Here is an 18,264-nt window from a genome sequence, read left to right as displayed (position 1 = left end):
TGTTGAAACTCTCAAAGCAGAACATACACTAATCTGTGGGTAAAAATGTCAATTGATGCCCCTAGCTCAACTAGCTAGCTCTTTAATGTGAGGACCCAAACACCGACGCTTTAGGCAGAGGTGGAAGTGATAACAAAGTTTCAGTATAAGTGGTGTTTATAAGTGGTGGGGTAGGAGGAAGGAGAGAAGGGTGCTGGCGGAATGCTGAGGCTCTGAGTCCACGGTGGGGCGAGCAGGCAGGCAGTGCAGGGTAGTGGAAGGCGGTAAATGATCCAACTGAGAAGCAGATTCCGGCACAGGCAACCTGAGCCCGGAGATCAGGCAACAGGAAGCAAGACTGGGGGAGACAAAGACAAAATGTCACACTGAGAAAAGGTTCTCTCTGGTGAGATAAGAGGGAGCCGTATTTCCACTCATGGAGTGAGATAATCTGGCAAAGGCTGGAGCTCCTGCAGATCCTTAAAAAGGGTGTTCTGACAAGGGTAGATGAAGAACAGGTGTGATGGCAGGAGTGATCCAGCCTCCGCCCCAGACTCCCAGGAAACCTGCCCCGCCCTCACCTAAGACTCAGAAACCAAACAGCAACAACAGCCAAGCATGATCGTGACAGCCTCTCCTCAAAAACAATGGTACCTTATGTGATATATGAGGTAATCAATGACATTTCCCCCTCTATCACAGCATTTGTCAGTAATGGCCCGGCCTGGTGGAGTATAAGATTGCATACTGCTCCTTACATGATGAACTGTAAAGCCTTTGTGAGCCAAAGGGATTTTTGACATTTTAAATCCGGTGGTGAAAGAAGGCAGTTCTAGAAACCAGTTCTATATGTGCATCAAATGATAAATTCTGGTCAACAATAACTCCAAGGTTCCTCACTGTAGAACTTGAAGCCAAGGAAATACCATCGAGAGTAACTATATAACTAGACAATTTCTCCCTGAAGCGCTCAGGTCCAAAGATAACAACTTCAGTTTTGTATGAATTTAGAAGCAGACAGTTCTGAGTCATCCAGATCGTTATGTCTTTAAGACATGCTTGTAGTCTGACCAACCTTCTGGTTTCATCTGGTTTAATAGATAAGTACAGCTGAGTATCATCAGCATAGCAATGGCAATTTATGCCATGCTGTCTGATAATGTTACCCAATGGAAGCATGTATTAAGTAAAACGAATTGGTCCAAGCACAGAACCCTGAGGAACTCCATGACTTACTCTGGTGTGTGAGGAAGATTCTTCATTTACAAGAACAAACTGAAATCTATCAGATAAATATGACTTAAACCAGCCTAGTGCAGTTCCTTTAATCCCAATACCATGTTCAAGTCTCTGTAACAGAATGCTGTGATCGACTGTATCAAATGCAGCAACATGCAGATCCAACAGGACAAGCACAGACACAAGTCCGCGATCAGAGGCTAAGAGGAGATCAATGGTAACTGTGCATGGATTTCCCCATTATCCTCCACTGCAGCCCATCACCACAGCATCTGTCAGTAATGGCCCGGCCTGGTGGAGTATAAGATAGTATACTGCTCCTTAATTGATGAACTGTGAAGCCTTTGTGAGCCAATGGGATTTTTGAAATTATAATCCGATGGACAAGAATAGACATAATTAGATTTTCGTCAACCAACTTCTAACCCAACCTTTTTGACACTACAAGGTTAAAAAAAACAAGGTAGATTATTAAGTTGACAGACACACAATTTAAATGAGAAGTTAATGGAAATAATCCAACAAATTGTGTTAAAAATCATTAGCATGACAGTTTTATGCAGTGGAAAGTATGGTTGATAAGCTTCTAGTAAATGCAGACCTTCATGTTGTGTAGGAAATGATAGGAAGAAGAGAGATGTGTATCGCTTCATACACAAGTTACATGTATCAGACAAGATCTGCCCCACAAAACTGTCAGTGGTCTTGTCAGTGTCATGTTCTGTTAGGTTTTTAGTATCAAATATATAATTTCTCTGATTTATCAAACCACAGCTGAACACTAGATGGTCTGTTTTTCAGTTCAAATGAAGGATGGAGGACGCTGTGGTGCTGCCTTCTATACACCCTCAGTACAGTCACGCTAAATTATCATGTGGGACTGTGTCCTGCCTCTGGTTGTATTCATCCTCTATCTGGTTACTGTATCAGCCCATTTCTGTATACTAGATATATTCTGAAAAAGTTATACTGTGTTATGACAGCAACTCATTTGTGACCTATAAACAACACAACATCTCTTTCTCTACATAGAATAGCCATCTAAATGTTGGTTTTGACATAAAAGATCAACTAAAAAGTTCTACACAGAACATATGTCAGATTAAACCGTTTTCTGTCTATTTAACTAGGACACACTTAAGAGCAAGAATGAAAGTGCGGCACACTAAACGGTTTTAAGTTTAATACCAAACTGAGTGCCTGATGTGGGAAACAGTTTTTATTTAAAACAGCTTCCCCTAGTGGTGTATAGTAATGAGTGTGCTCTGTCGTCACCTTTTCGATGTGATAAATTTGTATCCTGATGAGTTGTGTGTGAGATCAGGAAAAATCACTGTGTATTCAGAACTGAAGCAAAGCAGGGAAAGAGGTTATATTTTGCACGCAAGTGATGATTATGTGATGTAGAAAATGAGTGTAAACGTAGTTAAATCCAAAATGATTTTATTCATGGAAATAAAGGTTTTTGGCAGGAGCCAAAAAAGTCGTCATTATCATGAAGAGACTTTTGATAGAGATGACGAAGTTGAAAAGTCACAAACAATCATTTACACGGATTACATCAGAAGCTTTTACAAAGAGGCTCATGCTGTACAAAGTCATACTTTTGTCATTATTCAGTTGACGGAAAACGAATTGGCAACAAGTCCGAAGAGTCGGAGTTGATTTCTTTTTTAGATTAAAAAAAAACAAAAATATGAAGAATTCTGTTTTTTTAAATGAGAACAATTTGTGGTTATTTACTTTTCTTTTTCTACACCTAAGAATGACTATCTCTGACTGTCAGTCAGATAAAAAAGAAAAAAAACGAATTCACAGAAAAAAATCAGTAAAATTCTCAGATAGCAACACAAAGACAAACGGCAAAGACAAACAGGTTTATATAAAGTTCAGATGCTTCTTTCAATATAACAATCTCTTATTCACTATCATGTGTCCACTGGGATTACATTAGACTTCCCTTATGCCAAATATCAAATGTAAAAGACATAGATTTTTCAAACCAAAGTATGCAGCAGATATATAGCAGTCAGTCAGCTTAATCAGTTTCGACACAGCCACATGTGACAAGCTGCAAACAGGACTGATGGCAGGTCCTCAGTACACAGACAGAAATGATATGAAACCTCTGACTGACTGAAGGAAAATCTGGTTCAACACTGAATGTAGCAGAGAAGTTTATTTCCATTTGGCAGTCTCCAAAGCAACAACAGATGGCCTTTGTGGGCTGTGTCATGACATGGCTAAAATAGCTGCTATTTAATGTTCATATCACTTGTTTTCTGTATTGTACCACAAAGAAAATGAGATATTATGTGCAAGGAGTTAGTGTGCAGCTGAAGACAAACCTGCCCAGTGAAACATGGCAAGTATTCAACAGATAAACATGGAAAAAAATATTCATTTGGTTTATACACTAACATTTACTCTGTACAGCTGAAATATTTGTTGAGTCAGCGATAGCCTTACACCTCTGCATCAGAGACCGACTTCTCTTTGCTCCGAATGGTGACCATAGATTTTGTGTAGGTGTAAGAGCGAGGCTCCTCTTCCTGGAAAGCAGTCTCCAACACATTCAGGATGGACTTGCGGACTTTGTCCTTGAAATCTTGACCCATGAACACATAAAATCAGATTGATAACAGACTGCTGTGAAAACATGGCTGAGACAAGAGCCACTGTGATTAAACCAATAGATATTTTGACCAAAGCCTGTTTCATACATTTCAAAAAGATTTCAGGAAAAACTGTGTCAAATTGTTAAAAAAAAAAGGGAATTAAAGGGTATAATATGTCTTCTTTAATGTCCAGTATCAATGTCTGAATAGGGGCACAGGATGAAAAAATCAGAGAAAAAACAAAGCTGACATACCTTTCTCGAAGCGCTCTAGGTCGCTGTGAGTGAAGTTGCAGCAGAAGAATTTGTGATCAAAATCTTGCCTGTTAACGAGATTAACTGATCTGTTGGTAATAAAGTCACCTCCCACATCAAGGCGGACCCAGAGGCAACTTACATAACACAAAAGTCATTTTAAGAAAAGTTTAGATTATCTTGCAAACAGTTTAATTGTCCTTCAAAAACAACAACTTTAATGGTGACGCTAATAATTTTAAAGTGTTTTAAGCAGAACCAACAGCTTTAGAATTGTTATTTTGCATTAACGTCATGAATTAGTGCATTATCTACTTACCATATGCTCAATTACCAATGAAATCATGATATGACTGAGTGATTTATGCAATCGTAGGCTCTTCATTAAATGTATCTGAACACATGCACATGCAGACTCTATGGATCCAACACTGCATGCCAAAGACACCTACAGTTTAAATACAAATATACATATATATACATTCTTTTAGGTTGGCAACAACACGGTTCCTTATTTAACTTCCTGATTTGTAATTTTGCCCAATCACTTTCTGAAATACCTTAAGATGACTGGTTTGTATTTGTAGCAGGCCAATATTTATAGTTTATGAAATAAGTTTGAAAAAGCTGTCAGTGTCTCCACCAGCTGTAATACTCAAGATAAAACCACAGAATAAAGCACACATAGAGGAGCTAAACACGCCTGTATTCATAATGAATCCTTTTGATGCAGATGGAGGTATTTACAAACTCCGTTCATTTAAAGACTGGCCTTGAATGAAACAATCTCATAAAAGTTTTAGTGTGTGTTAGTGTGACAATGTTAGCTTTCTGTTGGTGCGGCCACTGTCTCTTACATATGGGAGAAACCAGATGTGCGTATCTTCCTAGAAAATATCTTATTCACGAGATACTTCTTCCTCATCAGTGACTCACTGTCATGTCAGTACCCTGTCCTGTTTGGTTTTGGTATCAAAAAAGTAATTTATCCTTCTGTCAGACTGCAACTAGATGCTGATCAGTTTGACTGAAAGCCTAAGTGTGAGAAAGAGGATATTGTGATACAGCTTCTCTGTCCATCAGTGCATCAATCAAGAAGTGGCACAACCTCAACATTGCAACACTTCATATCTTGTTGATCTGGACATTCTTCAGAGCAGCAGAGTATGAGCTTCCAAAATGGACACATGACACTCCCTCCTCTGGCCGCCAACAGCAGAGCTCAGGTCTGTGTCCTCAGTTCATCTCTCTACACCCACTACACTTATAATTATGTCGGCCTTTCACACATACCTGTGCACTCTGATGAAACTGATGGCACCGCCTGTATCAGCACAAAAAACTTAAACTTTTTTGAAACCCACTGAACAGTTTAAAAAAAAAAAAAAAATTCCATTGATGCCCTTTTGTCACCACAAGCCTCTCCTCCAAAACAATGATACCTTATGTGATAAATGAGGTAACTAATGACATTTCCCCGCTCTATCCTCCACTGCAGCCCATCACCACAGCATCTGCCAGTAATGGTCCGGCCTGGTGGAGTATAAGATAGTATACTGCTCCTTACATGATGAACTGTGAAGCCTTTGTGAACTAAAGGGATTTTGAAATCTTAGATCCGATGGACAAGAATAGACATAATTAGATTTTAGTCAATCAACTTCTAAAATAACCTTTTTGACACTACAAGGTAGATTATTAAGTTGACAGACACACAACTTAAATGTAAAGTTAATGGAAATAATCCAACAAATTGTGTTAAAAATCATTAGTGTTACAGTTTTATGCAGTGGAAAGTATGGTTGATAAGCTTCTAGTAAATGCAGACCTTCATGTTGTGTAGGAAATGATAGGAAGAAGAGAGATGTGTATCGCTTCATACATAAGTTACACGTATCAGACAAGATCTGCCCCACAAAACTGTCAGTGGTCTTGTCAGTGTCACGTTCTGTTAGGTTTTTAGTATCAAGTATATAATTCCTCTTATTTATCAAACTGACATAAAAGATCAACTAAAAAGCTGTACACAGAACATATGTCAGATTAAACCTTTTTCTGTCTATTTAACTAGGACACACTTAAGAGCAAGAATGAAAGTGCGGCACACTAAACGGTTTTAAGTTTAATACCAAACTGAGTGCCTGATGTGGGAAACAGTTTTTATTTAAAACAGCTCACCCTAGTGGTGTATAGTAATGAGTGTGCTCTGTCGTCACCATTTCGATGTGATAAATTTGTATCCTGATGAGTTGTGTGTGAGATCAGGAAAAATCACTGTGTATTCAGAACTGAAGCAAAGCAGGGAAAGAGGTTATTTTAAGCACTCAAGTGATGATTATGTGATGTAGAAAATGAGTGTAAACGTAGTAAATCTAATATGATTTTATTCATGGAAATAAAGGTTTTTTGGCAAGAGCCAAAAAAGTCGTCATTATCATGAAGAGACTTTTGATAGAGATGACGAAGTTGAAAAGTCACAAACAATCATTTACACGGATTATATCAAAAGCTTTTACAAAGAGCCTCATGCGGCACAAAGTCATACTTTTGTCATTATTCAGTTGACGGAAAATGAATTAGCAACAAGTCTGAAGAGTCTGAGTTGATTTCTTTTTTAGATTAAAAAAAAACAAAAATGTGCAGAATTCTGTTTTTTAAATGAGAACAATTTGTGGTTATTTAGTTTTCTTTTTCTACACCTAAGAATGACTATCACTGACTGTCAGTCAGATTAAAAAAAAAATAAAAAAACTAATAAATCAGTAAAATTCTTAGATGGCGGCACAACTTGCATTTACAAAAATCTGGCGGCAAAGACATACAGGTTTATATACAATTCAGCTGCTTCTTTCAATATAACAATCTCTTATTCACTATCATGTGTCCACTGGGATTACATTAGACTCCCCTTATGCTAAATATCAAATGTAAAAGACATAGATTTTTCAAACCAAAGTATGCAGCAGATATATAGCAGTCAGTCAGCTTAATCAGTTTCGACACAGCCACATGTGACAAGCTGCAAACAGGACTGATGGCAGGTCCTCAGTACACAGACAGAAATGATATGAAACCTCTGACTGACTGAAGGAAAATCTGGTTCAACACTGAATGTAGCAGAGAAGTTTATTTCCATTTGGCAGTCTCCAAAGCAACAACAGATGGCCTTTGTGGGCTGTGTCATGACATGGCTAAAATAGCTGCTATTTAATGTTCATCTCACTTGTTTTCTGTATTGTACCACAAAGAAAATGAGATATTATGTGCAAGGAGTTAGTGTGCAGCTGAAGACAAACCTGCCCAGTGAAACATGGCAAGTATTCAACAGATAAACATGGAAAAAAATATTCATTTGGTTTATACACTAACATTTACTCTGTACAGCTGAAATATTTGTTGAGTCAGCGATAGCCTTACACCTCTGCATCAGAGACCGACTTCTCTTTGCTCCGAATGGTGACCATAGATTTTGTGTAGGTGTAAGAGCGAGGCTCCTCTTCCTGGAAAGCAGTCTCCAACACATTCAGGATGGACTTGCGGACTTTGTCCTTGAAATCTTGACCCATGAACACATACAGAAGCGGGTTCAAGCAGCTGTTGAGATAGGCCAGACTTGTAGCTATAGGGACCCCGATAATGATGATGTGATCTAATGTTTCACTTGTATAATTTGGCATGTGATTCACCAGGTCAATTAGACCCATGATATGAAAGGGAGCCCAGCACAGGAAGAAAGTAATAATGATGGCTGCAATTATTTTAAAAGGGCGATTTGATCGACTGGCCAGGGTGGGGTTTCTTCTGAGACGATGGATTATGACAGCATAACAGGAGACAATGATACTGAAAGGTACGACAAATCCCAGGACGAAGCGGAAGATGGTCATGGCCTTATGACGAAAGACTCGCAGCTGATTCACGGAGGGTGTTTCAAAGTCGTCGGATAAAGCAAAGTTGATGAAGCAGATGATGATGTCCTTGTTGTGGTGTGATGAAGATGTTGTGGAGATGATGTCCCTGAAGATGAAATACGGCAAGCTGAGAATCACAGCCAGCACCCAAACACACAGACTCACAGAGGAAGCTTTGCGGATATTCCGGTGGTTTTGAGCCCAGACGGGCCACACCACAGACACATATCTGTCCACACTGATCACCACCAGGTTCCAGACACTGGCAAATATGTTGAGAAAGACTGCAGCGCTGTTCATTTTACACATAAATCTGCCAAAGGGCCAATGGAAATCTAAAGCCCAGTGTGTGATGCTCAAGGATAGGAGTGCAGTGAAGAGGAAGTCAGCCACGGCAAGGTTGAGGAAGAAAATTGTGTTAACGGTCTTCTTCATCTTGAAGCCGGTCACCCAGATAACCAATCCATTCCCGAGCACACCGAGAACAAAGGCCAGGCAGTAAACAACGAGAGACATGGTATGAAGAGACTGTCTCAGGTTTGCAAAATTGTCAAACGAGGTGTCATTTCTTGGAACATCAGTTGTATTATTGAGATAAGAAGACGTGGCATTCATCTTGATGGTTGTCTTGAGACCTGCAGAGGAAACATGAGGAAACAAAGTCCTTGTATTTGAAATTCACCAAGCTTGGAGTATATATGTTTTTGATTACATACACTAAAGGATGCAAGAATCACTCTAAAATCAACACTTTAGTAAGTAAGTTACTGAAAGGTGACATAGCTGTACTGAGAAGCATCTATTTAACACCTACGCCAGCCTCAAAGGATATAAGAGCCCAGTGGATAAAGGTAAGGTTCCAGTACGAGTTAGCTAAAGACCGAGTATGTGAAGCAAACACTTTTTTTTCTGACTTGTTTCAACAACTTTGTCCAATTAAACGCTGGACTGAACAAACTGAGCCACAAAGAGGGATTAGTTCCAACTCTCTGTGCCTGAACATCAGACAAGGGAAATGTAAATATCCATCCATTTTCCTTACCCACTTAATCTAACTCAGGGGTGACTGAGTCTATCCCAGCTGTCATTGGTCAGCACGACCCTGGGCCACACAGAGACAAACGAGACAAGCAACCATGCACGCTCACACTCACTCCGAGGGACAATTTAGAGTCATTAACCTGAGGTAAAGCTTAAGGTTTTACCTTTAGTAAATACAGTAATGGGAGATGCTGAATTCACCTGAAGGGCAAAGTGTCGGTGGGTCTCAAACCCTAAAAACAGATTGATAACAGACTGCTGTGAAAACATGGCTGAGACAAGAGCCACTGTGATTAAACCAACAGATATTTTGACCAAAGCCTGTTTCATACATTTCAAAAAGGTGTCATGAAAAACTGTGTCAAACTGTCAAAAAAAGGGAATTAAAGGGTATAATATGTCTTCTTTAATCTCTTAATGTTCAGTATCAATGTCTGAATAGTGGCACAGGATGATTTCCTTTTTTTAAAAAAAAAATAAAGAAAACACAAAGGTAACATACCTTTCTCTAAGTTCTCTTGGTGGCTGTGAGTGAAGTTGCAGCAGAATAATTTGTGATCAAAATCTTGCCTGTTAACAAGATTAACTGATCTGTTGGTAATAAAGTCACCTCCCACATCAAGGCGGACCCAGAGGCAACTTACATAACACAAAAGTCATTTTAAGAAAAGTTTAAATTATCTTGCAAACAGTTTAACTGTCCTTCAAAATCAGCAACTTTAATGGTGACGCTAATAATTTTAAAGTATTTTAAACAGAACCAACAGCTTTGGAATTGTTATTTTGCATTAACGTCATGATTTAGTGCACTATCTACTTACCATATGCCCAATTACCAACAAAATCATGATATGACTGAGTGATTTATGCAATCGTAGGCTCTTCATTACATGTATCTGAACACATCCACATGCAGACTCTGTAGATCCAACACTGCATGCCAAAGACACCTACAGTTTAAATACAAATATACATATATATACATTCTTTTAGGATGGCAACAACATGTTTCTTTATTTAACTTCCTGATTTGTAATTTTGCTCAATCATCTTCTGAAATACATCAGGATGACTGGTTTGTATTTGTAGCAGGCCAATATTAATAGTTTATGAAATAAGTTTGAAAAAGCTGTCAGTGTCTCCACCAGCTGTAATACTCAAGATAAAACCACAGAATAAAGCACACATAGTGGAGCTAAACACGCCTGTATTCATAATGGATCCTTTTAATGCAGATGGAGGTATTTACAAACTCCGTTCATTTAAAGACTGGCCTTGAATGAAACAATCTCATAAAAGTTTTAGTGTGTGTTAGTTTGACAATGTTAGCTTTCTGTTGGTGCGGCCACTGTCTCATACATATGGGAGAAACCAGATGTGCGTATCTTCCTAGAAAATATCTTATTCACGAGATACTTCTTCCTCATCAGTGACTCACTGTCATGTCAGTACCCTGTCCTGTTTGGTTTTGGTATCAAAAAAGTAATTTATCCTTCTGTCAGACTGCAACTAGATGCTGATCAGTTTGACTGAAAGCCTAAGTGTGAGAAAGAGGATATTGTGATACAGCTTCTCTGTCCATCAGTGCATCAATCAAGAAGTGGCACAACCTCAACATTGCAACACTCCTCATCTAGTTGATCTGGACATTCTTCAGAGCAGCAGAGTTTGAACTATCATACCTGTAGCTCAGGAGGAAGAGCAGTCACCCACCAATCGGAAGGTCGGTGATTCAACTCTGGCTTCCCCGGGCTACATGTCGAAGCGTCCTTGGGCAAGACACTGAACCCCATGTTGCCCCCCCAGTGTATCATTGGGCGTATGAATGTGTGTATGAATGATTAGAAAAGGTATGAGTTATAAATCTTAAGACGTGCTGTATGAATGTGTGTGAGTGGGGTGAACGCGGCATGTAGTGAAGCGCTTTCAGTGGTCAGCTAGACTAGAAAAGCGCTACAAGTACAAGTCCATTTACCATTTACCAAAATGGACACATGACATGTTTTCTCTCCTCTGGCCACCAACAGCAGAGCTCAGGTCTGTGTCCTCAGTTCATCTCTCTACACCCACTACACTTATAATTATGTCAGCCTTTCACACAGACCTGTGCACTCTGATGAAACTGATGGCACCGCCTGAATCAGCACAAAAAACTTAAACTTTTTTGAAACCCACTGAACAGTTTTAAAAAAAAAAAAATTTCCATTGATGCCCTTTTGTAAACACAAGCCTCTACTCCAAAACAATGATACCTTGTGTGATATATGAGGTAATTAATGACATTTCCCCCTCTATCCTCCACTGCAGCCCATCACCACAGCATCTGTCAGTAATGGCCCGGCCTGGTGGAGTATAAGATAGTATACTGCTCCTTACATGATGAAGTGTGAAGCCTTTGTGAGCCAATGGGATTTTTGAAATCTTAAATCCGATGGACAAGAATAGACATAATTAGATTTTAGTCAACCAACTTCTATCATAACCTTTTTGACACTACAAGGTTTAAAAACAAGGTAGATTATTAAGTTGACAGACACACAACTTAAATGAGAAGTTAATGGAAATAATCCAACAAATTGTGTTAAAAATCATTAACATGACAGTTTTATGCAATGGAAAGTATGGTTGATAAGCTTCTAGTAAATGCAGAACTTCATGTTGTGTAGGAAATGATAGGAAGAAGAGAGATGTGTATCGCTTCATACATAAGTTACATGTATCAGACAAGATCTGCCCCACAAAACTGTCAGTGGTCTTGTCAGTGTCATGTTCTGTTAGGTTTTTAGTATCAGATACATAATTCCTCTTTTTTTTCAGACCACAGCTGAACACTTAATGATCTGTTTTTCAGTTTAAATGAAGGATGGAGGACGCTGTGGTGCTGCCTTCTATACACCCTCAGTACAGTCACGCTAAATTATCATGTGGGACTGTGTCTTGCCTCTGGTTGTATTCATCCTCTATCTGGTTACTGTATCAGCCCATTTCTGTACACTATATATATTCTGAAAAAGTTATACTTATATTGTGTTATGACAGCAACTCATTTATGACGTATAAACAACACAACATCTCTTTCTCTACATAGAATAGCCATCTAAATGTTGGTTTTGACATAAAAGATCAACTAAAAAGTTCTACACAGAACATATGTCAGATTAAACCTTTTTCTGTCTATTTAACTAGGACACACTTAAGAGCAAGAATGAAAGTGCGGCACACTAAACGGTTTTAAGTTTAATGCCAAACTGAGTGCCTGATGTGGGAAACAGTTTTTATTTAAAACAGCTTCCCCTAGTGGTGTATAGTAATGAGTGTGCTCTGTCGTCACCTTTTCGATGCGATAAATTTGTATCCTGATGAGTTGTGTGTGAGATCAGGAAAAATCACTGTGTATTCATAACTGAAGCAAAGCAGGGAAAGAGGTTATATTTTGCACGCAAGTGATGATTATGTGATGTAGAAAATGAGTGTAAACGTAGTAAATCTAAAATGATTTTATTCATGGAAATAAAGGTTTTTGGCAAGAGCTAAAAAAGTCGTCATTATCATGAAGAGACTTTTGATAGAGATGACGAAGTTGAAAAGTCACAAACAATCATTTACACGGATTACATCAGAAGCTTTTACAAAGAGCCTCATGCGGCACAAAGTCATACTTTTGTCATTATTCAGTTGACGGAAAATGAATTAGCAACAAGTCTAAAGAGTCTGAGTTGATTTCTTTTTTAGATAAAAAAAAAACAAAAATGTGCAGAATTCTGTTTTTTAAATGAGAAAAATTTGTGGTTATTTACTTTTCTTTTTCTACACCTAAGAATGACTATCGCTGACTTTCAGTCAGATTAAAAAAAAAAAAAAAAAAAAAATCTGTAAAATTCTTAGATGGCTGCACGACTTGCATTTACAAAAATCTGACGGCAAAGACATACAGGTTTATATGCAGTTCAGCTGCTTCTTTCAATATAAAAATCTCTTATTCACCATTTGAAGACTGTAAGCAACAACAGATGGCCTTTGTGGTCTGTGTCGTGACATGGCTAAAATAGCTGTTATTCAATTTTCATCTCACTTGTTTTCTGTATTGTACCGCAAAGAAAATTAGATGTTAAGTGCAAATAGTTAGTGTGCAGCTGAAGACAAACCTGCCCAGTGAAACATGACAAGTATTCAACAGATAAACACGGAAAAAAATATTCATTTGGTTTATACACTAACATTTACTCTGTACAGTTGAAATATTTGTTGAGTCAGCGATAGCCTTACACCTCTGCATCAGAGACCGACTTCTCTTTGCTCCGAATGGTGACTATAGAGTTTGTGTAGGTGTAAGAGCGAGGCTCCTCTTCCTGGAAAGCAGTCTCCAACACATTCAGGATGGACTTACGGAGTTTGTCCTTGAAATCTTGACCCATGAACACATACAGAAGCGGGTTCAAGCAGCTGTTGAGATAGGCCAGACATGTAGCTATAGGGAACCCGATAACGATGATGTGATTTAATGTTTCACTTGTATAATTTGGCATGTGAGTCACCAGCTCAATTAGATACATGATATGAAAGGGAGCCCAGCACAGGAAGAAAGTAATAATGATGGCTGCAATTATTTTAAAAGGGCGACTTGATCGACTGGCCAGGGTGGGGTTTCTTCTGAGACGATGGATTATGACAGCATAACAGGAGACAATGATACTGAAAGGAACGACAAATCCCAGGAGGAAGCTGGTAATGGTCATGGCCTTATGACGAAAGACTCGCAGCTGATTCACGGAGGGTGTTTCAAAGTCGTCGGATAAAGCAAAGTTGTTGAAGCAGATGATGATGTCCTTGTTGTGGTGTGTTGAAGATGTTGTGGAGATGATGTCCCTGAAGATGAAATAAGGTGAGCTGAGAATCACAGCCAGCACCCAAACACACAGACTCGCCCAGGAAGCTTTGCGGGTATTCCGGTGGTTTTGAGCCCAGACGGGCCACACCACAGACAAACATCTGTCCACACTGATCACCACCAGGATCCAGACACTGGCAAATATGTTGAGAAAGGCAACAGCACTTTTCATTTTACACATAAATCTGCCAAAAGGCCAATGGAAATCTAAAGCCTGATATGTGATGCTCAAGGGCAGGAATGCAGTGAAGAGGAAGTCAGCCACGGCAAGGTTGAGGAACCAAATTGTGTTAACGGTCTTCTTCATCTTGAAGCCGGTCACCCAGATAACCAATCCATTCCCAAGCACACCGAGAACAAAGGCCAGGCAGTAAACAACGAGAGACATGGTGTTGAGAGACTGTCTCAGGTTTGCAAAATTGTCAAACGAGGTGTCATTTCTTGGAACATCAGTTGTATTATTGAGATAAGAAGACGTAGCATTCATCTTGATGGTTGTCTTGAGACCTGCAGAGGAAACATGAGGAAACAAAGTCCTTGTATTTGAAATTCACCAAGCTTGGAGTATAAATGTTTTTGATTACATACACTAAAGGATGCAAGAATCACTCTAAAATCAACACTTTAGTAAGTAAGTTACTGAAAGGTGACATATCATGGAATTATTATTTTATTGTTATTTTACTTTTTTATTTAATTCTGCTAAGCCTCGACCTCTGAGTCCCGCCTCTTAGACCGATGGAGCCAGCTTCATGTGTAAATGTTCTGCTGTCAGCTGTACTGAGAAGCATGCATTTAACACCTACGCCAGCCTCAGAGGATATAAGAGCCCAGTGTATAAAGGTAAGGTTCCAGTACGAGTTAGCTAAAGACCGAGTATGTGAAGCAAACACTTTTTTTTCTGACTTGTTTCAACAACTTTGTCCAATTAAACGCTGGACTGAACAAACTGAGCCACAAAGAGGGATTAGTTCCAACTCTCTGTGCCTGAACTTCAGACAAGGGAAATGTAGATATCCATCCATTTTCCGTACCCACTTGATCTAACTCAGGGGTGACTGAGTCTATCCCAACTTTCATTGGGCAGCACGACCCTGGACGGGCGGCACAGGGCCACACAGAGACAAACGAGACAAACAACCATGCACGCTCACAATCACTCCCAGGGACAATTTAGAGTCATTAACCTGAGGTAAAGCTTAAGGTTTTACCTTTAGTAAATACAGTAATGGGAGCTGCTGAATTCACCTGAAGGGAAGAGTGTAGGTGGGTCTCAAACCCTAAAAACAGACTGATAACAGACTGCTGTGAAAACATGGCTGAGACAAGAGCCACTGTGATTAAACCAACAGATATTTTGACCAAAGCCTGTTTCATACATTTCAAAAAGATTTCAGGAAAAACTGTGTCAAATTGTTAAAAAAAAAGGGAATTAAAGGGTATAATATGTCTTCTTTAATCTCTTAATGTTCAGTATCAATGTCTGAATAGTGGCACAGGATGATTTCCTTTTTTTAAAAAAAAAATAAAGAAAACACAAAGGTAACATACCTTTCTCGAAGTTCTCTTGGTGGCTGTGAGTGAAGTTGCAGCAGAATAATTTGTGATCAAAATCTTGCCTGTTAACAAGATTAACTGATCTGTTGGTAATAAAGTCACCTCCCACATCAAGGCGGACCCAGAGGCAACTTACATAACACAAAAGTCATTTTAAGAAAAGTTTAAATTATCTTGCAAACAGTTTAACTGTCCTTCAAAATCAGCAACTTTAATGGTGACGCTAATAATTTTAAAGTATTTTAAACAGAACCAACAGCTTTGGAATTGTTATTTTGCATTAACGTCATGATTTAGTGCACTATCTACTTACCATATGCCCAATTACCAACAAAATCATGATATGACTGAGTGATTTATGCAATCGTAGGCTCTTCATTACATGTATCTGAACACATGCACATGCAGACTCTGTAGATCCAACACTGCATGCCAAAGACACCTACAGTTTAAATACAAATATACATATATATACATTCTTTTAGGATGGCAACAACATGTTTCTTTATTTAACTTCCTGATTTGTAATTTTGCTCAATTATCTTCTGAATAAGTAATTCTGAAATACATCAGGACGACTGGTTTGTATTTGTAGCAGGACAATATTCATAGTTTATGAAATAAGTTTGAAAAAGCTGTCAGTGTCTCCACCAGCTGTAATACTCAAGATAAAACCACAGAATAAAGCACACATAGTGGAGCTAAACACGCCTGTATTCATAATGGATCCTTTTAATGCAGATGGAGGTATTTACAAACTCCGTTCATTTAAAGACTGGCCTTGAATGAAACAATCTCATAAAAGTTTTAGTGTGTGTTAGTTTGACAATGTTAGATTTCTGTTGGTGCGGCCACTGTCTCATACATATGGGAGAAACCAGATGTGCGTATCTTCCTAGAAAATATCTTATTCACGAGATACTTCTTCCTCATCAGTGGCTCACTGTCATGTCAGTACCCTGTCCTGTTTGGTTTTGGTATCAAAAAAGTAATTTATCCTTCTGTCAGACTGCAACTAGATGCTGATCAGTTTGACTGAAAGCCTAAGTGTGAGAAAGAGGATATTGTGATACAGCTTCTCTGTCCATCAGTGCATCAATCAAGAAGTGGCACAACCTCAACATTGCAACACTCCTCATCTAGTTGATCTGGAGATTCTTCAGAGCAGCAGAGTTTGAGTTATCATACCTGTAGCTCAGGAGGAAGAGCAGTCACCCATCAATCAGAAGGTCGGTGATTCAACTCTGGCTTCCCCGGGCTACATGTCGAAGCGTCCTTGGGCAAGACACTGAACCCCATGTTGCCCCCCCAGTGTATCATTGGGCGTATGAATGTGTGTATGAATGATTAGAAAAGGTATGAGTTATGAATCTTAAGACGTGCTGTATGAATGTGTGTGAGTGGGGTGAACGCGGCATGTAGTGAAGCGCTTTCAGTGGTCAGCTAGACTAGAAAAGCGCTATACAAGTACAAGTCCATTTACCATTTACCAAAATGGACACATGACATGTTTTCTCTCCTCTGGCCACCAACAGCAGAGCTCAGGTCTGTGTCCTCAGTTCATCTCTCTACACCCACTACACTTATAATTATGTCAGCCTTTCACACAGACCTGTGCACTCTGATGAAACTGATGGCACCGCCTGAATCAGCACAAAAAACTTAAACTTTTTTGAAACCCACTGAACAGTTTTAAAAAAAAAAAAATTTCCATTGATGCCCTTTTGTAAACACAAGCCTCTACTCCAAAACAATGATACCTTGTGTGATATATGAGGTAATTAATGACATATTCCCCTCTATCCTCCAATGCAGCCCATCACCACAGCATCTGTCAGTAATGGCCCGGCCTGGTGGAGTATAAGATAGTATACTGCTCCTTACATGATGAACTGTGAAGCCTTTGTGAGCCAATGGGATTTTTGAAATCTTAAATCCGATGGACAAGAATAGACATAATTAGATTTTAGTCAACCAACTTCTATCATAACCTTTTTGACACTACAAGGTTTAAAAACAAGGTAGATTATTAAGTTGACAGACACACAACTTAAATGAGAAGTTAATGGAAATAATCCAACAAATTGTGTTAAAAATCATTAACATGACAGTTTTATGCAATGGAAAGTATGGTTGATAAGCTTCTAGTAAATGCAGAACTTCATGTTGTGTAGGAAATGATAGGAAGAAGAGAGATGTGTATCGCTTCATACATAAGTTACATGTATCAGACAAGATCTGCCCCACAAAACTGTCAGTGGTCTTGTCAGTGTCATGTTCTGTTAGGTTTTTAGTATCAGATACATAATTCCTCTTTTTTTTCAGACCACAGCTGAACACTTAATGATCTGTTTTTCAGTTTAAATGAAGGATGGAGGACGCTGTGGTGCTGCCTTCTATACATCCTCAGTACAGTCACGCTAAATTATCATGTGGGACTGTGTCTTGCCTCTGGTTGTATTCATCCTCTATCTGGTTACTGTATTAGCCCATTTCTGTACACTATATATATTCTGAAAAAGTTATACTTATATTGTGTTATGACAGCAACTCATTTATGACGTATAAACAACACAACATCTCTTTCTCTACATAGAATAGCCATCTAAATGTTCGTTTTGACATAAAAGATCAACTAAAAAGTTCTACACAGAACATATGTCAGATTAAACCTTTTTCTGTCTATTTAACTAGGACACACTTAAGAGCAAGAATGAAAGTGCGGCACACTAAACGGTTTTAAGTTTAATGCCAAACTGAGTGCCTGATGTGGGAAA

At 38.9% G+C, this 18,264-nt stretch overlaps 2 protein-coding genes across 2 annotated transcripts; both read right to left on the bottom strand.

Annotated features, from left to right (window-relative positions):
• Positions 1–7,400: 7,400 nt before the first annotated feature.
• Positions 7,401–8,616, bottom strand: LOC140315785 (chemerin-like receptor 1). Its single transcript, XM_072393367.1, has one exon. The coding sequence runs from the start codon at positions 8,614–8,616 to the stop codon at positions 7,504–7,506; it is 1,113 nt and encodes a 370-aa protein (XP_072249468.1). The 3' UTR covers positions 7,401–7,503.
• Positions 8,617–13,304: 4,688 nt separating this feature from the next.
• On the bottom strand, positions 13,305–15,598 carry LOC140316618 (chemerin-like receptor 1). The gene is made up of 2 exons (XM_072394522.1): positions 15,482–15,598; positions 13,305–14,437 (listed from the first exon to the last, which is right to left on the bottom strand). The coding sequence occupies exon 2, from the start codon at positions 14,415–14,417 to the stop codon at positions 13,305–13,307; it is 1,113 nt and encodes a 370-aa protein (XP_072250623.1). The 5' UTR covers positions 14,418–14,437; positions 15,482–15,598.
• Between the last annotated feature and the right edge of the window lie 2,666 nt (positions 15,599–18,264).

This window comes from Leuresthes tenuis, unplaced genomic scaffold, assembly GCF_036924035.1.
Source record: "Leuresthes tenuis unplaced genomic scaffold, fLeuTen1.0.hap1 SCAF_10, whole genome shotgun sequence".
Taxonomy (NCBI): domain Eukaryota; kingdom Metazoa; phylum Chordata; class Actinopteri; order Atheriniformes; family Atherinopsidae; genus Leuresthes; species Leuresthes tenuis.
Note: the sequence above shows the minus strand (reverse complement) of the source record. Positions and strands in the feature narration are given on the sequence as shown.